Source organism: Rattus norvegicus, chromosome 8 (assembly GCF_036323735.1).
Source record: "Rattus norvegicus strain BN/NHsdMcwi chromosome 8, GRCr8, whole genome shotgun sequence".
NCBI lineage: Eukaryota > Metazoa > Chordata > Mammalia > Rodentia > Muridae > Rattus > Rattus norvegicus.
In genome coordinates, this window is record NC_086026.1 from 14113725 (window position 1) to 14140475 (window position 26751).

At 39.1% G+C, this 26751-nt stretch overlaps 1 protein-coding gene across 1 annotated transcript in view; it reads left to right on the top strand.

Moving 5' to 3' along the window:
- Trpc6 (transient receptor potential cation channel, subfamily C, member 6) overlaps window positions 1-26751 on the top strand; it is a gene marked incomplete at its 3' end in the record, with an annotated part of 104593 nt that overhangs the window by 69509 nt on the left and 8333 nt on the right. The window contains 7 exon segments of the mRNA NM_053559.1: window positions 1524-1688; window positions 12425-12641; window positions 18504-18737; window positions 21764-22028; window positions 23154-23349; window positions 24331-24534; window positions 26125-26199. Of these exon segments, the coding sequence (NP_446011.1) occupies window positions 1524-1688; window positions 12425-12641; window positions 18504-18737; window positions 21764-22028; window positions 23154-23349; window positions 24331-24534; window positions 26125-26199 (1356 nt within the window).

Sequence of the window (26751 nt, forward strand, 5' to 3'; positions counted from 1 at the left end):
CATAAATATTTTTAATGGTTTACTTGTTTTAAATGTGCAAAGAAAACTTAGGTGTAATATTAATATGTCAGAGTTTTACTTTATACATTACCTTTATTATATTTCAGAATATTTTGTAAATTCCTCCCTCCCAAAAGATGCATCCAGTTTCCAGTTCCAACAGTGTGCAGAGAGAGAGAGAGAGATGTCCCCTCCTCCCCACAGTGTGCAGAGTGAGGGGTCCCTCCTCCCGACACTGTGAAAAGGCTCCTTCCTCTCCCCAGTGGCAGCTCTCAAGCGTTGCCTTCGAAAGATGCTTTGTTTTCATTGTCTTTGGGGTGAACCATCCTTAAGCTCATCTGGATAGAGTTTTTAATGTAACCTGATTTTTTTCTCCTTATGAAATTTTATTTTAGATGATTGCTTTTTTGTATACAGACTAACATTAAACTCTTTTATATAAAACATAAATAAATATGAGGAAAACCACATTATTGAAATGAAATGTGTGAGAAGAAGGAACTCTAGAAAAAATGGAATTGAAAGGTTTAAGATGATAGCAGAGACTCCCATTGGATCTGGGTGGGTAGAGTTGACAGATGCAAATATTAATGTGGTCCCTGTAGGAAGCACGCTACTCCAGAGGGAAGCGAAATGAATTTGGTTCCAAACAGTGATCTGGGGCTAGAGAGATGGCTCATCAGTGAGGAGCACACACTGTTTTAAAAGAACAACCAAGTTCAATTTCTAGCATTCATATCAGAAGGCTCACAGACTGCCTATAACTCCAGCTTCTGGCGGCGGGGGGTGTAATGCCCTCCCTCTTCTGGCTTCTGAAGGCATGTGGACTCATGTGCATACACGACCCCCCCCCCACACACTCATTTACACACTGAAGTCACTGACACACAAACTCACATACACTCACACAAGTCACTCACACACAAAACACACACACACACTCACATACATTCCTACAACACACATGTACACAACCACACACACACACAAAGACACACTCACATACATTCCTACAACACACATGTACACAACGCCCACAAGTCACTCACACACACACTCATACACACAACTGCACACACGTACATATGACACCCACACAGTCATGCACGCACATACACAGGTATGCACATGAGCATGCACCCAATTAAAAGCAAATCTTTATAAACAAGCTATATGTCCACATTTAAGCTAGGATGATCCTTCTTGCTAAAAAGAAAAAATGTAAAATTCATACAAGCATTTGTGCACAATACTTACAAATCACATTATAATATTTAAAACGCAATGTTTTCTGTGTTTAAAAGACAGGCCACCAGTCATGGGGGGAGGTCATCAGCAGGAATATCTGAATATAAAGAACAGATTTAGAACTGTTTTGCTTGCTACCTGTGAGATGCCTTGTTTGCTCCTTAATGCTAACTGCATTTCTCCCGGGAAAGCATAAACCACTCACCAGAGCTTGGGAGGACAGTCTAAGCTCCGCTGTTTTTCATCAAACCATCCTGTATGCTGTCTCCCCCTAGTTCGTGGCGCATCCGAACTGCCAGCAGCAGCTCCTCTCCATATGGTATGAGAACCTCTCTGGTTTACGGCAGCAGACCATGGCAGTGAAATTCCTCGTGGTCCTCGCTGTCGCCATTGGACTGCCCTTCCTGGCTCTCATATACTGGTGTGCTCCTTGCAGCAAGGTATGTCTTTAGGGCTGCAGCCCAGTTGTAGTTGAATTCTGTCCAGTAGGGAAAGATACAGCTCCAAGATGGAAATCTGATTTGAAGCACACGGGTTTAAATGATCTTTCTGTTTGTTTGAGAATATCATACATGCATGTAATATGTTTGAATAAGTCCAATCTCCTCTCTTTTCCTGTATACACCGTCCCCTGCCCTCCTAATTTCATGTGCTCTTTTAAAACCCCACATAATCCATTTAATGGTGCCAGCATGTGTATGGCTCTAGGCTGCCCACCAAAACATGGGTAGCTTCTCAGCAGCTGCCCCTGTCCCACTCAGCAACCATCCCTTGCTAACCACTCCAAGCAGGGGTGGGACTCCATGACATTTCAGCCAGGGGTGGGACTTTGTGACATTTCCATTTCCCCCCTGACCACACTCTGAGGTTTTTGTCGGCCTTGATTTGAGCAAGAATTGTGCAAGTAGCACAGCTACTTTGAGCTCACTTGTGCCAGAGCCTGGTCATGTCTAGAAGACTGTGTTTGGCTTCAGTATCCCACTGCCACCTCTGACTCTTTCAATCTCTCCTTCCTTTCATTCAGCATGACTCTCAAGCCTTAGGAGGTGACAGTGCCACACCAATGTCCTATTTAGAGACTCCTCAGTGTCCTTTTCAATATTCTAAAATTGTGCTTATTTTCAATGAGAGACAGAAAAAAATCCTGAAAATTTACCTGAAACAGAATACTGTCAGTATTTATGTGTGAAATAAATTATCAGTCTATTATTTCCTTATTTTTCCTCCGAGCACATAAATATACAGAGTTTTGTGCATTTTAAAAGTTCTAGTTTTATTGAGCTCATCTATCAAAGGTTTCCTCAAATTTGATCATTATTCCTTCTTTTGTTTCTCCTGTAATAGTATTCACGGTAAGATATATATTTTGTATGCATATTGCCTTGTGTCTCAGTTAGATTTTACTGCTATGAAGAGACACCATGACAAGGCAATGCTTATAAAGAACACTAGATTGGGGCTGGCTTACAGGTTCAGAGGTTCAGTCCATTATCATCAAGGCAGGAACATGGCAGCATCCAGGCAGGCATGGTGCAGGAGGAGCTGAGAGTTCTACATCTTCATCTGAAGGCTGCTAGGAGAAGACTGGCTTCCAGGCATCTAGGATGAGGGTCTTAGAGCCCACACCCAGAGTGACACATTTCCTTCAACAAAGCCACACTTACTACAACAAGGCCATCCCTTCTAATAGTGCCACTCCCTGGCCAAACATACTGAACCCGCCACATACCACTCCCTGTCCCCCATAACCTTGTTCAAACACATGGGGACCATACCTAGGCTAGCATAATGCAAAATACATTTAATACAACTTCAAAAGTCCCCATAGTTTATAGCAGTCTCAACAGTGTTAAACGTCCAAAATTCAAAACCTAGATTCATGCAGTCTCTTAACTGTAATCCTGTATAAAGTAAAAAAAAAAAATACTGGACCAACGCTAGACAGAAATCCAGCTTGGCAGACTCCAAACTCCACATCTCCATGTCTGATGTCAAAGTGGTCTTCAGATTTCCAACTCCTTTCATCCTTGTTGCCTGCTGTTGGCATTCAGCAGCATCAAATTTCATTCTCTTGAGCTAGTTCTACTCCCTGTTAGCAGCTTTCCTTGGTAGGTATCCCTTGGCTCTGACATCTCTAACATCTTAGGGTATCGAAAGAAACTTCAACATTTCAGCTTCTGATTCCAATGTCTGGGATTCACACATGATCTTCTGGGCTCCTCCAGAGGGCTGGCATCACTTCTCCAGCCCTGCCTTCTGTAGCACTCTAGGCTCTGGTTAACTCCATTCCATTGCTGCTAGTGTTCCTGGTGGTCATCCCATGGTACTGGCATCTTTTATATGCTGGGGTTTCTTATTGCAACTAGGCTTTACCAATAGCCTATCATAAGTTTTGTTTATAGTACCAGGCTTTAATTTCTTTTCATGACCCCTTCAGTCCTGGGCCATCAACTGCAACTGAGGTTGCACCTTCACCAATGGCCTTCCATGGTTTCTCACAGTGCCAAGCCTCAGCTGCTCTTCATGACCCCTGCATGCCTTCAAAACCAGTACCACCTCGTTGACTCTTACACATGACCAAATACAGATGTGGCATGAGGCACAACCTTGGCTGTCTCTGGGACACAGCTTCTTTGTGCTCTAAGAAAACACTTCCCAGAAGATTTTACCTCAACAATGCTGGTCTTTTCTTAATCACCATTAATTATTAGCTACAGCTAATTAGCATCAATTATCCCAATAGTGCCTGACAGCATCCAAGCAGACATGATGCAGAAAGAGCTGAGAGCTCTACATCTTCAACTGAAGGCCTTTAGGAAAAGACTGGCATTCAGGTATCTAGTATGAGGGTCTTAGAACCCATGCCCACAGTGACACCCTTCTTCCAACAAGACCACACTTACTAGAGTACACAAGGCCACACCTACTAATAGTGTCACTGCTTTAGTCAAACCACCACACCTTGTATGGTCATGGAACACTAATAGAAATGCTACTATAAGGCTTGTTTCAGTAAAGAATGTCTATATCAAGGAGAAAGTGCACTGTAGATAAGCAGCAATGGCCACTGGCTTTTTAAGCATGATGTGCTTGTTCAGGTGAAAACCAGGCCTTGCTTTTCTGGTGAAAGTTCACATAGAATAAAGAAGTATTTTTCATGACTGTGTGTTGAATTGGAGACCTTGGACATGTTAGGCAAGCACTGAGTCTCACTGAATTGCCTTTTCAGACCCTGAGGTTGTGCTCCTCCAGTGAGACTCCTATGTAGCTAGGGTTATAGGTCCACTGCTGGGCATGAGCGATACTGACTTACCATTCTGTTAAACAGGAATATGAGTTGGGAGGTTGCGTTAATAACAACCTTTTTTCATCATGGGTTTGAAGCCATTTTTCAAGTTCTGTGTAACTCTCAAATCTGAGAGGCTTACTGCAATAATTCATAGATAAACACTTTCTGGTCCATCTAGTTTGTGTGCTGGCTAGACATATCAGGTTGTGACTGCAGTTCCTAGACACAGGTGGGCCTCATTTTAGGCATTTGTTATGTGGGGGACAACTCATGCAGTATTTCAAACATGGTGTCTTATGACCCAGACACATTGCGGGCATTTCAGTCACCAGAGGTCCTTGTACTGACTCACACTGGGATGCTAGTACAAGGTCTCTTAAGCAGTGGCAACTTTCTTACTACTTAGATTGATGACATTAGGAATTACTGGGAACATTTCCTCATGAGAATAAAGTCCACCATCATGGAATTTTCCCCTTATAACACATGAGACCAAAACTTGACCACATATAAAGTACACATTGATAACACTAACAATAAAGGATTTATTAGAAATTATATTTATAGTGCAGTTTGTCTTATACAAAGTTGTATTCCAATGAAATTAATTGAAAAACACTTATGTTTCTCTGTGTGTGTGTGTGTGTGTGTGTGTGTGGTATATATGTGTACACTTGTGTGTGCATGAGTGTAGGTGTACATGTGTTTGGTGTGTGTATATGTGTGTATGCATGAATGTACATGTGCATGTGTTTGTGTGTGTGCATGTGTGTGTATGTGTGGTGTGTGGTGTATGGTGTTTGTGTGTATATGCATGTGTGTGCATGAGTATGTGTGTGTGTGTGGTGTGTGATATGTGTGAGTGTATGTGTCTATGTTCATGAGTGTATATGTGCATGTATGTATGTGTGTATGTGGAGTATGTGGCGTATGGTATGTGTGTCTGCATGTGTGTGTGTGGTGCATAGTGTATGGTTCATGAGTATATGTCTGCATGTGTGTGTGTGCGCATACATGTGCTCATGCTGTGTGTGTGTGTGTCATAGAACATGTGTGGAGATCAGAGGGCATCTTCATGGAGTTCATTCTTTCTGTCCACATTTCTGTGTGTTTCACGGATTGAACGCAGGTTGTGAGGTTTGAGGAAAAAAGAACCCACGGACCTAAGAACATTCCCCTGTTCAGCCGTCTTAATTGTACTGCTCCCACATTTTAAAGAAATGACAAATTCCTTTTTAATTTAAATTTTTGTTTGAGAGTTTTACATATTCATCATATTATGTAATGAATTCTCATCATTTTTACCCCATGCTTCTCCCTATCTTAGTGTATTTGAAAGCTCTGCATTACTTGATATTTAAAACTCCTTTGGTCTCTTATAGTAGTAATATTACAAAATATTCCCAAACACATATAGCCTGGGAGCAGCGAAGGCCTTCAGAGAGTAAATTCCAGGATGACCTCCAATTCTACAGCTAAGAAAATGTGAGCATAGAAAAGTTAGAAGTCTGTTCATACTCACAGTTGATAATAGGTAGGTCTAGGATTTAACGTCTAGGAAATGTGGTTTACAGCCACTGCGGAATTCTCGTACTATTTTTGACATCCATTTTCTCTCTCTTTTGAGTTAGAGTTTCTTGCCTACATGTGTTCTAACCACCTCTTCTGGACGCGGGTTGCACCCGTGTCTCTGCTTCTGTTCCCAAGGCTTCAGGAGGCAGAGTGGAGCGTCTGGGTTATCTTTGTTCTCACTCTGTGGCCGTGCAACTGTGACAACTTCCTAAAGCAAATACCGTCCTCTTCTTGGGAGCAGTGGATGTAAATCACGGGGCCTCCATATGCTTTCACTCGGGGTTATTATTTATCTTTAGAGTCACAGGAATGAAGTCTGGTAGTAATTTTCTCATTCTCAGTGAACTAAACATTATTACTGGGGCATAGAACTGATATGTATTATTAATGATATCTTTGGCTAAATTGGTGCTTTTATTTAAAATACTTTACAGTTCCTTATATAGCCACAAAAATAAACACAAAAGTTTAGTAATATATATCTTCACCAATCTTGCTTGTCCTCTAGTTGCTCAATGATTAAAAGACTAAGAGCCGGATTAGTTTATAATACACTGTAGCTGTCTTCAGACCCACCAGAAGAGGGCATCAGATCTCATTAAGGTGGTTGTGAGCCACCATGTGGGTGCTGGGATTTGAACTCGGGACCTCTGGAAGAGCAGTCAGTGCTCTTAACCACTGAGCCATCTCTCCAGCCCAAGAGCCGGATTAGTAATGCTTAAAGAGAAACACTTCGTTTCTTTTCTTTTTAAAAAATATTTATTTTATTTTTATGTGCATTTGTTTTCTGCTGGCATGCCTGTGTGAGGGGTCAGATCTTGGAGTTATAGACAGCTGTGAGCTGCCATGGGGGTTCTGGGAATTGATGGGTGCCAGATGCTCTGGAAGAGCAGTCAGTGCTCTCAACTGCTGATCCATCTCTCCGGCCCCAAGAAGCACTTCTTTTAAATAATCTTAGATGCACATTTTTTTGTTAAAATGCTTTTAGCTGAAGCACAATTGCATTGATTTCCCCCATCCCTTTCTCTTTCCAACCAATCCCAATGCCCCCCCCCCTCGATCTCTCCCATGAGCACACATCTCTCAAATTGACAGCTTCTTTCTATTTGTTTATCACTGTTAGAAACCTTTATATGGATGAACGGATGCATGTGTATGCACGGATATGTAGAAATACAACTTACGAAGTTCATGTTGATGATATGGTGTGAATGGTTTCAGGGCTGACGGCTGTACATTTGGACAGACAAATAAGGGCCTCATCCCTGAAAGAGCCCAATTCTTCCAGCAGTCCAGAGTAGCCTGTAGTTCTTCCTCAATGGCTGTCGTCTCCCGTAAGCTGTCACAGGAAGGAAGCAATGAAAAATAGTCAAGTTACAAAATTTAATATTTTTTCTAGATATCACCAAAACACACACACACTGAGAAAGAGATTATGGGCAAACTATCATTAATAACATCATCAAAGATAATAAAACATCTAAGAATAAACTTACCTAATGAGGTGACTGACTTTTAAAACTTCAAACTCCTGAAGAAAGATGGAGAAAGACACCAGAAAATGGAAACATAGCCCATGTCCATAGATTAGTAGATGTTAAAACGACAATCCTAGCAAAGCACATTTATAGACTCAATGTCATCTCAATCAAAATATGACAACCTTTTCAACAGGTAATTTTAAAAAACCTAAAATTCATAAGCATTGAAAAACCCTAGATAGACACAGTAATTATGACTAAGAAGAACCGCGGAGGATTGCTATTTTAGACTTCCAACTATATTGTAGAGCTATAGTTTTGCAGGCAATCTGTCACTGGTGTATAAACAAACATGTAGAACAAGAAAGAGAATAGTAAACCCAAACATGAATACTCATAACCACACCCATCTGATATTTGACAAAGAGGCAAAAACGTGCACTGGAGAAAAGACAGCATCTTCAACAAATGGTGCTTAGGAAACTGGGTGTTCCCATGCAGAGGAATAAGACTAGGCATTCGTCTATTATGCAGTACAAAAAATTAGATTCATGCAGATTAAAGACCTCACTTTGAAATGTGAAACACTGAGACTGCTAGAAGAATCATTGACAACAGCCTATATGAATAGGTATACAAAGGGATCTTTTGATCAGGATTTCATTAGCCAAGTACTTCAGGCTGACAATTGACAACTGAGACCTCATAAAACAAAAAAGACACAACAAAGGGTCAATGTCCAGAATATACAAAGGACTCAGTAAATGAAGAATCACGGAAACAAATGTGTAACATATAGTCTGAGCAGGTTGTATTTATGTATAAAAATATATAGGACAGTTAACGAAAAGACGTAAATTTGATAGAGAAGAATAGGGGCATATGAAAGTATTGGGAGGGAGGAAAAGTGAGAAAGAGAAATGATTTATTATAACCTCAAAAAATCTTTTAAATATATTTTAAATGGACTAGGGATACAAACAAAGGGTTTCCCAAAGAAGAAATGGCTAAGAAACACCTCGAAAGTGTTTATCACTCTTATAAATTAGGAAAATGAAAATTTAAAAACTTTGAGATTTCATCTCACCCTAGTCAAAATGACTGAAGATTGACACAATAACTTGTAACAAATGCTAAAGATGTTGATGAGGATGAAGATTGGGGTAGCTTCTCTGGAAATCAGTATGGAAAGCTCTCACACCATTAAAAGTAATCTACCACATGATGTAGCTTGGCATACCATTCCTTGGCATATGCCCGAAGAACTCAACATCTTATTCCACTGACACTTGTTCAGCAATGTACGTGGACACCCTAGTCACACTAACCAGGAAATGAGAACAACCTAAATGTCTTTCAATAGAAGATGGGGAATGAGAAGAATGGGACAAATAACACCGAAGGTATTTGATGAAGCCTTGAGGAATCCATATTTTGTTTTAATTTACCAAAAATTATAGCATATATTATATATATATAATACATAAGAAATTATGCCACTATGCCACTAGGGCTGACAATACTGCCCACAAGAACCATACACTAAGAAAAGCCTAGGTAACCAAGCATTAGAAACTACCTTTTGAATGGTCAGACAAGGTAGTCCTAGCAGCTTCCCAAACAGTCTAGATTAGAGATGTAGCCCTTGGTTGCCTCTCAGGGTTGGAAGGTGGCTCCTCTCACTGAAGATGTCTCATGCTTGAGAAGTGGGACTTGGATGATTCAAGCACTGGATCTGACCTGAGAATTCTCTTTCCTATGTTCTAGTTTTCGTGGTACCAGAAAACTGCCAAGAGAGGGAAGCAATTAAAACAGTCCTACTGAGTCAGAATACTTATGGTCCATGACAGCTGCCAGCAAGGCGAGGCATTCCCAGAGATGCAGTAGTTGGCACACATGTTGCTAGAAACCAACAGCTCTCTAATTGGACTTGAGGTCCACTCAGGAGTGGAATGATCCTGTACTAGAATCCTAGCCAACTTTCTAGGGCTAGTGAGGTCATGAAGTTTAGAAGAGAGCACTACCCCCATTTTATTAGACAATCATGATTCCTTACACGATTCCTGCATTCTAAATACGTTATTTGTATCCACACATAACAGTAGCTACCACTACACTTCAGGAAAGAAAGCTTTCTTTACAGCAAACGGAGATCATCACGGAAAACCACCATAGACACACAATGGAAATCAAGAGAACAATCTCGAGGATTCCAGGCTTACCTGGAATCATGGTAGAAAAATTAGAAAACTCAGAATACGAGAATGTATACTGTGAAGCAGTCTCTTCTAGAAATGGCTGAATAAACAAGAAAGCACTAACTATTGACAAAGAACTATAGGCTACTCTTGCTGAAATTGTTGATTGTTGCTAAACGTTTCCTGATTCAATTTTTGAGACCTCTTATTCATAATATCATATCTTTTGCAAAAGGGGATACTTTGACTTTGTTTTTCTGTTTCTATCCCTTTAATTTTCTTCTCTCACCTTATTACTCCAGCTAATACTTCAAGAACAATATTGAAAGGAAGTAAGAATAGTGAGTAGATCTGTCTCATTCCCTACTTAAATAGTATTGCTTCAAGGTTCTCTCCATTCAGGATAATGTTGGATGTGGGTTTATCATAGATACCATTACTGTATTGAGTGCGTTCTCTCCAGTCCTATTCTCTCTAATACTTATATCATGAAATCATGTTTGATTTTGTCAAAGGCCTTTTCTATATCTACTGAGGGGATTATGTTATTTTTGTCATTAAATCTATTTATATAATTTATCATTATTTATTCCCTTAGGTATGTTGAATCAGACATGTGTTTTGGGGATATGACCAGTTTGATTAAAGTGGGAGGATATTCTTAATGTATGCCTGTATTTGTATGTATTTTGTTAAGGATTTTTGAATATATGTTCATTAGTATATTGGCCTGTTTTCTTTTTGTGTTAGTTCTGTCTTTAATTGGCTTGGGTATTAGAGTTATACTATATTCATAGAATGAATTTGGAAGTGACCCTTACATTCTATTTTTGGGAGGGGGGTCAAAGAAGAATTCATTGCAGCTCCTTCTGGGAAAGTATGGTCGAATTTTGCTATAAATACATCTGGGCGTGGAACATTTAGTTAGAAGACTTATTACAGTTTCAGTCTTCTCCTGTGTCTGTTTAGCTGGTTGGTTTCTTTCTAGTTTAATTTTGATAGTTTAGATAAATCAAGAAAATGACCCACTTAAAAATACTTTCCACCTTAATAGAGTATTAAAAAAACTTAAAACATTCTGTATTTCTTTGGTGTATGTTATGTTTCTCTCTTTTTTTCTGATATTTATAATTTGGGTCCTCTCTTTCTTTCTTTTGGTTAGTGGGGCTAAGGATTTGTCAATCTTGTTTATTTTCCCAAAGAACCAGCTCTGAGATCCAACGATTCTTTGTATTGTATTGTTTGTTTCTATTTCATTCACTTCCACTCTTATTTTTATTTTTTTCTTCCCATCTGTGTTTGGATCAATTAATCAGGAGAAAAATCATAATACTAAATGTATATGTACCAAACACAGGCTCACCAAATTTTATACAAAGCATGCTCATGGAATTAAAGACACAGATTAACACAAGCCCAATAGTGGTATTCAGTCTCAGTGCCCCACTTTTTAAAAAAAGAAACAGGTCATCTAAACAAAAAGTAAAGAGAGAAACATAAGGATTAAAAGAGATCTTACATCGAATGTACCTTATGGATGTCTATAAAATAGTCCACTGAAGTGCCAAAGAACACAGATTCTATGTAGCAGTCCATGGAAGCATCTCAAAAGCAGAAAAACTGAGAGAGTCCCATATTCCTATCTGACCGTTACAGAATAAAACTCCAGATCCACAGCAAACAAAACTCTAGTAGGTGTAAATAAACTCACTGAGATGAAACAATTCATTAACAAATGATGAAAGAAATATGGTGATCAAAGAAGAACCCAAGAAAGACATCACAATATTCTTGGAACTGAGTGAAAATAGAAATATCCAGTCCCCTGAGACACATGAAGGTAGTTCTGGCTCTAAAAGTCCACATCCCACTTCCCAACTATTAAGCTGCTTTCTCTTAGGGATGACCATAGCAAAACGGGTCCTGGTGATCCCAGTCATATCCTCAGGCATCTTGCTGACCTGCTGGGGTGGCAGGCCAATCCACTCAGTCCTGTCAGGAGCATGCTGTTGCCTGCACCACGACCTAGCCATTCCCAGCACTGAACCTGGAGCAGAAGGAGCTGTCTGACATCGCTCATTGAATGGTGGCATCAGGAACGGGTATCCTGGCTATAGATCAGTCCATCAGGAGCATTGCCAAGTGATAAACCACAGTCACCAAGAACACAGAGGGGAATAGGAATGGCTACAGCCAGTCCGTGTGCATTTATACATCTGCCTGCCTGCAGAAGAGCAGAAGCATCGGATCGCTGGAGATGGGGTTACAAGAGCAACCCAATGTGGGTGTTGGGGCTATGAATTTAAGTCTTCTGGAAGAGCAACAAGTGCTCTTAACTGTTGGACTATCTCCCTAGCACAAGAATTTAAATATTCTTGATAGAAAATTTAGTTCTCAATTACTAGAAACCTTAGCACGTTGGAGAACATGACTTAAAAATTACAACAGCATAAAAATCATTGTTCTGTTACAAATCATGTAAATATGTATGATTATTTTAGGAGAGTGTTGAAATATGCAGATGTTTGTGTGTGTGTGTGTGTGTGTGTGAGAGAGAGAGAGAGAGAGAGAGAGAGAGAGAGAGGGAGGGAGAGAGGATAAAGCTAACATTTTTCTGTTGCTTTGTGTCACGGCAGATGGGGAAGATATTACGAGGTCCATTCATGAAGTTCGTAGCACATGCGGCCTCCTTCACCATTTTCCTGGGGCTGCTCGTCATGAATGCAGCTGACAGATTTGAAGGCACCAAGCTCCTCCCTAATGAAACCAGCACAGATAATGCAAGGCAGCTGTTCAGGATGAAAACATCCTGTTTCTCATGGATGGAGATGCTCATTATATCCTGGGTAATAGGTAAAGACTGATTTCCTGTCTTGTTCTTTTTGCAGCCTTAGCAACTGGACTGAATCCTGATGATTGTTGCACATGATCAGTCATACAAATGTATGCAGCAGGAAACAGTGTTCCATGCACCGTGACTGTCTTTGTGATCTTCACAGTTGCTATGGTGGCCTTATTGCCAGTCACAATCTCTTCATATGCCATGTGATAATTGCATTCCCACCTCAGCTCCCAAAAGGAAGAAAGCCAGCAGGATGCCCGTAGTCAAACCCACCATCAATAAGCAGAACCTCTCATGTGAGGTTTGGGAGAGCTTTGCTTTCAAGCTTGAAAACAACCATGTTATTTTACATTGAGATTTAAGAGAAACTGAAGCTAATAGCCACTCATTTTTTATTAAGAATGTATTATATTCAAAGCCGTTGACATTCATCAAACCACATAGTTTCTCCGTACCTCAGATTTCCAATCTTTTATATATAATAATATCTATTTCATTTAGTTATGTGAGCATTAAATAGCTTACTTCCTCAGGTGGCTTGTGAGAGAGAAGCAATTCAGTATGAAGCATTACAGGATTTGATTTGTCTTTAGAGCTCACTTACACCTGTGGATTGTCACAAATTACAAAGCATGTGAGAAAGGTGTCTCATGGATATTTATGAATAAATACATTGAACAGTTATTGAGTGTCACTGGGTAATAAGGACACTGAGCTGAAAGGAAGTAATCTGGGTAACAAATCAATAAATTAATAATAAAATCTCATTTGTAGAAAATGCTACAGTTGGGGAACTTGTAAGTTGCTACCCAAGTACAGATTAGACATTTAAATCTGAGTGAGGTAGGACAAAGAACAATCAGGAAATCCTCCCTAAATACCAATGGTACCTTTAAGTTAAGGGTTTGGGGAAAAGGAAATGCTAACCAGATCAAGCATTTGAAAGATAAGGACACAGAAGGCATGGGAGAACCAGGTATTGAGCTGTGGCACTGTGACAAGACTGGACCACTTGAGATATTATGAGGCTTTCCTAGCTGGTATCAGGGTGCTTCATGGATGTGGATGACAGATGTGAGCCGTTTAATGATCAGAGGGTGATTTCCAGTGGTTGGTGATGGGTTCTGAGCACATTTCAGAAATGCTTCTATGGTTTTGAGGTAGAGGGAGGCTTGAAGGAGTGGTGAACCCAGAGGCTGAGCTCATTGGAGGAAAGTGACCTGAGTTCATCATGGACAGAACAGGACCTGAGAATGACTTAAAGGTTAAACTGTGGGTAACTTGGTGATTGTTATGTGTCTAAGGGGGTGGGGGTTTGTGGATTAGAAGGTGTTACTGTCCTCTAGTGGGGAATAGAGAATGCCCTGCTTAGAAGGGGAAGCATGAAGGACTCCTTGTTAAATTTGTGATTAACTTTGAAATGTCCTAACATTTCCAGGGATAAATGTCAACTAAATCATAGGAAGTTTGGCTCCTGGAAGGAGTCTGGCCATAGACAAATTTGCAGAAATTCTTCAATCTCATGTGACTCTTAAGGCCTTGACTGCATGAAATTCCCTACGTAGCACTATGTAGAACATAAAGAAGACTCAAGAGCTTTTAATACAGAATCTCCAGTAGTCCATAGGGTCTGCTCCATCAACTGTCCATCTGAGTCCCCAGGAGAAATAATTGCAATCAATTTCATGTCACTTCTAGAACTTCCATATCCTCTTGGCTTCTTCATATTGAAGCCCAGTGGATAATCATTTGAAATATTAGGAAGTTGCATGACAATTACAGCATGATTATTCTCAACTCTGAGGTAACTCAATAGCTACTGAGTTATTCAACACCTTTAAACCACTTCATTTCATATTTCTTAAAAAACAGTTTTGCCTTAGTTTTTACAAAAATATTGGTAAACGTTGAACATAAGGCAAGACTTTGACTTTTAACTCTTTCTTTTCTAGTTTAATTGACAAAACTTGAAGAGATATATTTTATCTCTGTTTTATGACTTAAGAGCAAATACTATTATATCATCTTTATCTTGTTACACAAAGAACTAGCTTTTAATATATGAGTATAAATAAGATATATAATACAGAGGTTGGCACAAAAGGCAGGCTCGGTTAATCTCAGATAATTACAAATAATGATAAATAATAATTATTAAAAATTTCACTGGATATTTTCCGTTTTTCTTCACAGGATGAATATTTCCTATTAGAAAAGAGATGTCTTCTTAAGTACAAGATATCATTTTTAAAAGAAAGAAATTTTATAGAGAGAGTTAGAGATAATGAAAGCTCATTTCATTCTGTATCAAAATTCATTCTTTCCATAATTTGATATTTTTAGTATAAAGTTAGATACTTTTCAATAAAAAACAAAGCTGAAAATATTAAATTAACCTTTAATGTTATGAAGAAAAGTATGTTTGTTTTGCTTCAGAAATTATGTCACAATGCTTACTTGAAGAAAAAACAAAAAGTAAAACAGCTAGCTATGCACATGTGGTATACGTGAGGTTTCTGGTAATACTGTGTATTTTCATGTTTTTTTGTTCTTGCAAGAAAGTCACAGAGCCTTCTACAAATATTAAGAAGAAACTGCCTATGTGGGTCAAAGGCTGGATGTGTTACATTGGTTGGTGCAAAATAGTCATGTTTTTAAAAACAGAAAACAAATATTTGACTTTCATTTGATGAAAATTCTAACAGCCAAAAAGTAGAACTGATATTCCAAGAGATTTGTGGCAAGGCAGGATAACTGCACACCCATGTTGATGTAAAGTCTAGCGGGAACACAGTCAGGGTGCAGGTTTAAAAGTGCTTAATATTCAGAAGTCCATGGGTCACTTATTTGTCACCTACAGGGAGTTGTTGGAATCCTGGGTTGACTCTAAGAGGGTAAGATCACACTCAGGGCTGCCATTGTCCTGCTGTGGAGACCAGGGCTGCAAGATTGACAAAGGACAGTGCTTGCCTGTGACAGCAGCTGCAGAGTGAGTGACAATGAGTTACCTCACTGGAGTGGTTCTCAGAAGATTAGCAAACTATAGAATGAGGGACCCCACAATGAGTTTCTTGGAGGACTTGGGGTGTTACTTTTCATTGCTGAAGGTGATAGAAAGAAGGGGGCACAGTATTGTAACTTGAGCCAACTCCATTGGTGGCTGGGGGTCTCATTTAGAGAGAAAGAAGATAAAATATGCCTGGAAGGAGGGGGCAAGCAGGATACATTGAAGCCTAAGCTGCTATAGTTTCACAGCTAAGCACAGCTCTGCTAGAAGAGCACACAAGTTAGCAGTACTTTAGAGAAATTCAAATGTAGAGAGAGCTGGCATACTTCCCACTGCGCTAGAGAGCAGAAATAGAGCCAGCACACTCTCTTTGAAGAGGTAGTCCTCACAATCTGGCAGCAGAGCAAGTCTTCCTCAGAAGTAATAAGTCACTCACCCAGTGCTGTGTAAGCATTGTGGTCCCTATGGAGAGCTCTCTGACCCAAATGTGGGCAGTTTCAAAAGTTCTTAAGCAACAGCCCAGGGGTGGGGATGGCAGAGAGGGAAGCAGATGGGCATACTTCCTTTACGTTGAATACCTCTGAATGCTTGCTGTGCTTTGTTGACTACAACAAGATACCATTTATATCATAGAAAAGATGAAGGAAAGAAATGAAGAAGAATGGAAAGCTTTAAAGATGGTGGATTGTGTGGGTTTTATGGAGTTCCCCTCGGTCCCTGTGTATCAGTAGACTATGTGATCGCTGACTTCCCAGAGGTCGGAGCTGCTGTGCATTACTCTCCATCATTGTGGTCTTTGTTGAGGTTGGAAGACACCTGGGGATCATACCAAGAACTTAGATGTCTTACGTTTTCCTATCTTGTTCATTGTTTTGGTGTGAATATGAGTCTTGCATTATTTTCTGTTACAAATTTATAAGAGTTCATAGAAAGTCAATGTTAATGCTCCCTTAACCTGAAATTACCTAATATGAGTGTGAAATTGCCTTGCCTGTAAGACCACATTCTCTGATTCTTTGTGCTGTACTGAGAAAAGCACATGATATGTTCTCAGAGAGCAAAGGCCATGGCATTTTCCTTCTCTCCTCAGGGCTCCTCAGGTATTGGATTGGTATGTTCTGTGATAGACATGAGGTGATTGTGAGAACGGGGCTGGGGCTGCTGAAAATTAGGAAAGCATCCTATTTCTTAGGTTAGGAAGTTATTTATGAAATAAGGCTTGAACACAGGGTTGAATTTTATTTCGCCACAGGGCGCTAAGAGGAGATTGGGATGACAGAACAGAAGGCATTCTTAACTTTTTTAAATCAAGTAATATTAGTCAAGTTAAGAGAGAGGATATGTGAATATTATGAGTAAACCAAAGAAGGAAGGACAAAAATTGTTTGTCATAGTTTCTTCCCAAATGTTAGTACTGCAATCTACATTTTCACATGGCATTTTATTTTACATTGTCTTGCAAAGTAGGTAAATTTACACTCTCATTTTGAAAGCTGCATTCTTGGAGTTATTGGAGATCAAAACCTCACAACTAACAGTCCTAAGCACTGCATTAAATGTTTGGAAAACCATGAAGTGTTGGTAATTACATCAAAGATGTCAACTACTATCCGTACACTGATACTAATTGCTACTTTAATGTCCTTTAGTCTTTCAAGATGCTAATTTTAAATTTGTTCACAGACTGCATGCCATTTAATTTTTTTTTATTAACTTGAGTATTTCTTATATACATTTCGAGTGTTATTCCCTTTCCCGGTTTCCGGGCAAACATCCCCCTTCCCCCTCCCCCCCTCCCCTTCTTTATGGGTGTTCCCCTCCCCACCCTCCCCCCATTGCCGCCCTCCCCCAACAGTCTAGTTCACTGGGGGTTCAGTCTTAGCAGGACCCAGGGCTTCCCCTTCCACTGATGCTCTTACTAGGATATTCATTGCTACCTATGAGGTCAGAGTCCAGGGTCAGTCCATGTATAGTCTTTGGGTAGTGGCTTAGTCCCTGGAAGCTCTGGTTGCTTGGCATTGTTGTTCATATGGGGTCTCGAGCCCCTTCAAGCTCTTCCAGTTCTTTCTCTGATTCCTTCAACTGGGGTGTGTTCTGGTCCCTCAAGATACACATAGAAATACTAAATAACCAATGTTTACATTGAAAGAAGTGCAATTTTATTAAGGAGCATTTTTTTTCTGAGGGTCAGAGGTCAAGGGCTGCCAAACCAGGTGCACATTTAGCCCTCAGGGTTGGAGAAGGGGAGAAGGCATCTTTGGTTAGATGTGTTCGAACTTTCATTCACACAAAGAGAAATACGGCAAGGCCGTTAATATTTGAGCCAAAGTCCCCATCAGAGGAGTTTTATGTATTTCTTTGTCTGTCTGGGTGTGGCACACAGTAGGAAGGGTACAAGTGGTTTTCGAGAGGCCATAGCTGAGGCCAATGGTCAACAGAGGTTCTGTATTTAGAAGTTAGTGTGCTAAAAAAAAAAAGAAGTTAGTGTGCTATTCCTGTGACCTGTAACTTACAGTAATTTATATGACAATTTATATCCAATGTCTGCATAACTTCATTGTGAAACTGAGCATTTCCATTTTAAGTGTGTATATGTTTGTTTGGGTTATCATAATAAACATCTTAATTATTTTTTCCTTTGCTAGAAATAGAAGACCATTCCACTTGAGATTCTTACTCAGTATCACTTGATTGCTTTCTGGTAGTTTGGTGATGTTGGACTGTGGTTTTTGGGGGTGGGAAAGGAAGGCGGGGGATATTTACAGGGCTGTGAATAGCCAGTGAGACTTTTCCAATTGTTTTTCGCCATGGAAGAGCTACAGTTAGAATGAAATTGATCTGTTATATTAACTCTTTACCAATGCAGGAATGATATGGGCTGAATGTAAAGAAATCTGGACTCAAGGCCCCAAAGAATATTTATTTGAGTTGTGGAATATGCTTGACTTTGGAATGTTAGCAATCTTTGCAGCATCATTCATTGCAAGATTTATGGCATTCTGGCATGCATCCAAAGCTCAGAGCATCATCGATGCAAATGACACTTTAAAGGACTTGACAAAAGTCACACTGGGGGACAACGTCAAATACTACAATCTGGGTGAGTTTACAATACTGATTAAACTAGTGACAATAAAACACTTTCTTGTGAAAGAGACATCAGTAGTAGTAGTTGTTCTCCACTTCACGTAAAATTGTTTATTGATAGCATCTGCATTTGACAAATAGCATCAGTGTCTGAAGAATCATGCTTTCTGCCTCTCCTTTTTATTTATCTTCTGATTGGAAACCTTTATTAACCAAAAGAACCATCCCCCATTATCTCTTGGATCAACTCAATAGCTATCAAATCCACCGAGAATCACTATCACATACCTCATATATGTGTATTTTATGCTTCCTTTTTATTTTTATTTATGTCTTTGTGTGTTTCTCATGTAAGACTAAGTACCTAAAGTGTACAGCAGTTGTTAGATCCACTGAAGCTAGAGTTACCGGTGGTTATGAGCTGTTTAACAGGACTTATGGGAACTGAGAAGCAAACATTCTTAAACACTGAGCCCTGTCTCTACTCCATATTTTTCCTAGTCTACTAAGATAGATAGTCCACATTAGACAGTGATCCAAAAAGAGGCAGAATAGGTATTTGACCAATCATGTCTTTCATGTCATGAAAGCATCCCCTTCCTTCTAAAGCCTCTACTAAAGTCTTATTTTGGCAGTACCTTTGTTTATAACAGTGTAAGGAAGCAGAGATCTTATCATCGGCTCCTCCCCTTCATCTATTTCAGTATCCCGTTGATTCTTATGCTGTTTAAACTCACTTGACCATTCACCTAATGCACAGACCTGAGCAAACTACTTTGTAGTACTTCTGTGAGAACAACTTGAGTAGTAACAGTGAATCATATATGGCTTTTTCTTTTTCTCTTTAGTCTTCTCCTCCTACTATTTTTTTTTTTGAGATAGGGTTTCTCTGTGTAGTCTTGGTTGTGCCGTGAAGTTCACTTTGTAAACCGTGCTGGCCTTCAACTCACAAAGATCCATCTACCTATAGTTCCCAAGTGTCATGGTTAAAAATAAGCACCACCACACCTGGCCAAAAATGTATGGCCTCTTAATGCAGGCTTTGTTGGAGCATTTGACAGGATCACATGTTGATGGTAGGAGTTCATTAGATATTTGTCTAATCAACCATGTTCAATAATTGTGAAATGTTGAAATAGAAAAGTTTACATTTGAATTATGCACACGTGATGAAATGATACTTGAGTTTAAATAAGAAAGGAGATGATTATTACAAAACCACAATGAACATCATGTTATGTGAAACAAGACTGGCATGGAAAAAGCCTCATGACGTCACTTACATGTGTGTTCTCATAGAGTACATCATACTGGTGGTTGGCAGGAACAGAGTCATGTGGGTCAGAGAGAAGATCATATTGTAGTCAGACACAGTTTACAAATGCTGCTGTTCTTTTCTACAGCATGGTGCCTGGGGTTATCAGCAGCATATTGTGCAAGGGAAAATTGCAGAAGACAATTACCTTTAAATGTTCTTACCACACAGAAAAAGTTTGTGAGGTGATTGATATGTTAATGAAATTAATTTAATCAGTATGACATGTCAACACGTGTGACATTGAATCCATATACACATGACTTGAAAAAGTTTATATTTGAACCTATTTTCCTTTCAAGACATATAAGCTGTTTCAACCCAAAAGTCTTTGAAGTCTCCAGGAAGGCTCTCTGTAAATAATAATGACACTGTTTCCAACCAGGCATTGAATAAGTTGAGAGATAAAACAAATGAATGAATATGGAGTTGAGTCCTAATCATTATTCCTAAACCTGATAAAAGGGTAGATGTCATAAATCTGAACCAGACCGATCACCAAGGCTGAGTAGCAGAAATTGTAAGAGTTATCATCAAATTTCTCAATGAGGGGTGACATGGTGATTTCAGTAAATGGTTGATCTTCAGGGATGCTTCTGTGGGGATCTGAGAAGTCCCATAAGACTAAAGATGATGATGCCAGGCCCACGATCCAAACAGACTTTTTCCCTATCCCAGATTAACAAACCAGGTGAATTATTTTTTCTCCCCTGGAGAAAAGTGACTAGAATGGAAATAAAGTACAATATTTGCCAAAGGAAAATCATCCCTCCCATAGGAACTTGGCTTTTGGGGAAATATAGTCCTTTTGAATATTTATTGAAACTCTCTAGTAAGAAATCTGTTAACTGACACCTTTGTGGGTTTAATATCTATATTACTAAAGTCTCCTTATTGTGAATTCTTAGTACTTACTTCAATTCTAATTTTTTATTTAAGTAGTTTCCTAAAATATACTCAAAAATATCTATTTATAGGGGACACTCAAAACACTATAAAAAGGAAACACATTCATAAGTTCTGTGTTATCCTTTCCTAATTCTAATTCTCTGCAAATGAGGAAATGCAAAATTATAATTATATTCTCCTGCTTCTTACACACTGTGTTGCATTTATTTTCTTCATAATGGTCTCTTAAGTGGGTTTTGATGGCTTGATGTAATAATGCCAGAAGAAATTATTAATGAATTATAGAAATTTTTGTGACAAAATAGACTTGTTTTACTGACCAATAAAAAGTATTTCTAGTAAGTTTAAATAACAAGGAGGATAAGCCACAAATAACATTATTTTGTAGTTATAGTTCAAGATGATGAATACTTCAACAGAGTAATGGACAGATGTTTTTAAGCACTGTCCGTATGTAAACAATGAATTTTGAAGGGCATATGAGAGCCACAGGAGCAGAACCACCTAATTGCTAGAGAGGGAGAAATGAAACTGAGGGGTAATTTGCATAAGTTCTTTCTTCCATTTGTAGCTATCAATAAAATCAATAGAATCAGTTGCTCAACTGGTCTACAGGATTATATTATACTGAGAATTCATAACAAATCACCCCAATCAAGTAAGAATATGCTACAGATACTTGAGAAGTTCTTCAGAGAACAAACTTACACTTGGGAAATTTGATTGAACATTTATTTTCTCAGAGAAGAATTTACCTAAGTAAATAAACCATGGGAACTTACCATAATCTTTGTCTCTGATTATTTTTTCTCCAGCCAGGATAAAGTGGGACCCTACCGATCCTCAGATCATCTCTGAAGGTCTTTATGCAATCGCGGTGGTTTTAAGTTTCTCCAGAATAGCTTACATTTTACCGGCAAATGAAAGCTTTGGACCTCTGCAGATTTCACTTGGAAGAACAGTGAAAGATATCTTCAAATTCATGGTCATATTCATCATGGTGTTTGTAGCCTTTATGATTGGAATGTTCAACCTCTACTCCTACTACATTGGTGCAAAACAGAATGAAGCCTTCACAACGTATGTGGTGCTATGTGTCTTGATGGTAGAGGCTGCAGATTAGAGGATTAGGAGGGGGTTTGACCAATAGCATTTATGCTTGCAGGTCTACACTTTGGTGCAGACCTCTTCTCTCGGTATGCATTAGCAAGATGAGGAGATCTTAAAGTGGATTGCAAGAAGACTAGCATATAGGAAACTTCCCAACATAAAATGATGATAAATAATGTTTTTAGAATCAGATTAGATGACAAATACCTCCCACACATACATTTATTATCTTCAGTCCACAAAAAGGAGAAACCAAAGCTCACTAAAGCTAAGCAATGTTGCATAAGTGCTGACAATGCTGGCTATGTAGCATCGACTGTTCTACATCACGTGCCATTCTCTTTAACGGGGAATCCAGAAGACTAGGTATGAGGACAGCTGCTCTCACAGCTCGGTTTCCTGGAACCTATCATCATCACCACCACCACACACAATTGCAAATATTGTGCTGCAATCGGTGTCTTAAATGTCGGAGCCTCCCTGTCACATGACAAATGACATCTCAAGAAAAGCTCACTGTTTTTCACATTCCTAAGTGCATTTTTAAAGGGGAAATTAAACCAACTGGGTTAAACACATAGGCTTAACCTTGGACAAACAATTATGTCTATAGCACCACAGTTTTTCCCAGGTCATTCCAGGAATTTTGGCGCCATTGTCTGTATTTATAGTGTCCTATTTCCTGATGTATCATTACTTTCTATTTATTTTGTATGAGTGAAAGCACAGATGAACTAGAACTAAAATCACTTTAGCATGTTGTATTTCTTTAAAGCAATTCATTTAACTTTGCCAACCCATTGATCATTTAAATACAAATGTCTGACAGCTGTGAAGTGATCTCATCGCCTTTACCATCTATCCAATGCTAAACCTCAAGGCATGCTTCTCGTTCACAGCATCACATCTTTGCAGTGAACCCAGATCTACAATTTTACCCATTTACAGAAGGGAAACTAAAAAGTCAGGCAATTTTGACTTCTCATAAGTATCAAGCAGTTTGCAAGAATATTGAAAAAGCTAATTTATGATGATGCTATTATTATGTAATCATATCTTTTCTCATATTTTTCTTTCTGTTATTTGATTCCCCAGAGTTGAGGAAAGTTTTAAGACTCTGTTCTGGGCTATATTTGGTCTTTCTGAAGTGAAGTCGGTGGTCATCAACTACAATCACAAGTTCATTGAGAACATAGGCTATGTTCTGTATGGAGTCTATAATGTCACAATGGTCATTGTTTTGCTAAATATGTTAATTGCGATGATCAACAGTTCATTCCAGGAAATTGAGGTATGAAATCTATAATCTCTTATAGTCCATGCTTACATCTTTCAAGTAGTGTAAGGATCAATAATCAATGGAATGAAGCAGATTCTGCCTGCTTTGCTATTTCTCCACATTCCATGCTTGTTCGGTCTATATTGGTCAAGGAATGCTGAAGAGTTTAACTTTGCTCTTAAACACAGTATTGATGGAATCTGCTAGGTCTGCAAAGTCCAAATGCATCACTGTTTCTTCAAATTTAAAATACTATAACGAGGTGAACTTTTTTTGTGGTGTTTTGTTATTCTACATTTTCAGAGATAGAATTTCTTGTAGTTCAAGCTAGCCTAGAACTTGCTGCATAGAAGAGAATAATCTTGAGCTCCTGGTCCTCCTGCTTCTACTTTCTGGGTCCATGTGCCACTGTACCTAGTGATGAGTTCTTATTTTAGTCAGCAGTTATTACCAACAGTCAGGTGTTGTGGCCCAAGCTGAAATCCCAACATTTGTAAGACTGAAGCAGATAGAATAACATGAGTGTCAGACCTGCCTGGGCTATGCAGTAAAACTCTATTTCAAAAGAACAATACCAAAAAAGAAAAAGAGTTTAGAAATAATATTACTGTCCAAATCTGTTCTTGAGATATATTCAGAATTAATCCTTTCTCAAATTGGTGATGACTGTGGGTTTTTATTCCAAAAGTACCCTGAATGAATGAACGACTGAGTGAAGTATACTATCTCACAGGGTTCTTTAGAGTGTCAGAAAGTACACTTGATTTCTTGCATAGTGTTTATAAATAGCTGGGAGTTTTGAGATCAGTAGTCCTGCAAGCCTAGTAAAGTCTGAAGCAGACTTCAGAAGGAATACAGCATGAGTGTACCATGGAGCTCTGTCTTGGAAGTCTTAGGCCTTTTGTAGCCTTTCCCTCTTCTCTCTAGCCATGTGGCATTATAACAACTTGATAATTCTGTTTCCATGCTGAACACTCACATCTATTTGTACAGGATGATGCGGATGTGGAGTGGAAGTTTGCAAGGGCCAAATTGTGGTTTTCCTACTTTGAAGAGGGAAGAACACTGCCTGTCCCCTTCAATCTTGTGCCAAGTCCAAAGTCCCTGCTTTATCTCCTATTGAAATTTAAGAAATGGATGTCTGAGCTTATCCAGGGTCATAAGAAAGGCTTCCAAGAAGATGCAGAGATGAACAAGGTGATTAGCTTGCTCAATAATCTCTAGGGCATAATTGTTGCCTTCATCGTGGTAAGCAGTAAGCACACCCTTTTAAAGGAGCTGTCCATAAATGAACCATGTCCCTCTATTCTCACTCCTCATCACTATATCTATGGTGCTCCTTGGTCTGTTGACTAGCAAGAACACACTGGAAAATTCCTACCTAAACAGTGTGTTTAAGAAAAATTTATGAAATGTAACTAAATCAATGCATTGTCTGATAGATACTGAAAGTGAGAGCATTTGGAGCCTTATCGTGCTCTTCATGCCCAAGTTCCTCACTTCACTGTTACTGAAATGCCAGGAGTTATGAACAGCTGATGGGAGCTGGGCTGACTCTGAGATAGCATGTGCATAGCAAAGTTCAGGAATGATTGTTCACACACAATGTGGGAAGTCAGTGTCTGCAGCAAGGTTTTTGATGAAAGAAGGTCTAAGATTACTGACTAGAAATAAGAATCCCAGCAGGCAAGTTAATCTCAAGAAAGAACAGATCAAGAGTACTGTTCAGATGATGGGGTAGGAGTCATGCAGTATAAAAAGTTCACTTGATATCTTATATAGTGTTTATAAACACATGAGAGTTTTGAGGTCAGTAATCCTGGAAGCCTTTCAAACACATACTCAGTGCTGTGTGTGCCCTGCACAAGGCTCCTTTGTGGCTGCTGAGTAGCATACCAAGTATCATTGTTAAGTTTCCAGCCACTTCCAGGGGAGGTGGGTCAGGGTGGTGACAGCTCTCAGTTTCTTCTTCAAAAGGAGTTTGAAAGGAACAAGGATCTTTTTAGAAAATTCGTTTTGGTTAGAGATTATAGGCATTTTTTGTCTTCTCGAAAATTGACAAGTAAGTCAATGAGCAAAAGTTATAAATAATTCAATTTGAGTTTTATAAAGAACGAGTTCATAATGATAAGATCTTCCAAGCAGAGTGTTGGATAGTCGTAGGAAGTATGGTGCCCCTGTAACTGTTGCCAATCAGAAAACCATGAGTGTCTGACAGTAGGAGAAGTTCCTCCCTAGATTGGGTGGCCCATTGACCAGATTTGCGGGTTCTTGAAATAACAGGAGTCTGTCATTCGCTGTCACTGAATGGAAGGAAAACACTTTTCAATAGTTGTTCCAGCTGCATGAGACTCTGAATCAGGGACAAGCTCCATTGGTTCAGATTTCCTCACCTCTACATTGCAGAGATTAAATCAAATCAATATAGAAAGTGATTTTAAAATTCTAAATAATTGTGCGTAGAAATTTGGGGGAAAATGCATCTATGGCCTTCCTCCATATATCTAGTTTAGTCAGTGGATTAATGGAAAAAATTCTTTACTCAATGTAATTAAATATACAGTTGTCAGATTTGATAAGAATTATAGCATGTGAAAATTAATGTTTAAATAAATATACAAGGACTTGTTAAAGGGAAGACTCAAAAAGAATGTATTTCTGACACTAACTCATGCTGTAGGATTAGAGCAGGTAGATTTTGGGATATGGTCCAACTGAGTAATCTAAAGATTGAAGAGTAAAACTTGGCCATGTTACTGGACTCATTTAAATGTCTATCTTTTAAAGAGAAATGAAGAAAAGAAATTTGGAATTTTGGGAAGTCATGAAGACCTTTCAAAATTTTCACTTGACAGAAATCAGGTAAGTTAATACTTGAAACTAGGAATTCACATCTACGTTGCCTGGGATCAGAGTTATCTTGTCAGAGAAAAGAACCCATGTTTGTAAGCGATGTTAAGGGATGTGTTGTAGCAGCTTGAGAGATGGCTCAGTGGGTAAGAGCATAGGCTGCTTTTCCAGGGAACCCATGTCCAAATTTACACACATACGTCGTAGTCCATAACCTTTGTAACTCCAGTCCTAGGGGATCCAATACCCTCTTCTGGACTTCATAGGCACTAGTATGCACAGGCATGCATACAGACATAACACCAGTGCACATTAAAAAGTAAGAGAAATAGATAACAGCCACATTAATAGTATTAACAGGCACCCTGACAACTTTCAATGATTTTGTAATTGAGACGAGAGGATGCATCTGTGTTCTTTTACAAAAGGAAATTAGCATGTGTGTAAACTGTGGGACTGATGGGTAGTGGGGTACAAGGCTAATGGTAGGAAGGAGGCACTGGATTCGATGGTACGTGTTAACTGCACTGAAGAGCAAGTGAAGCTAATGAGGTCTGTCAGGCA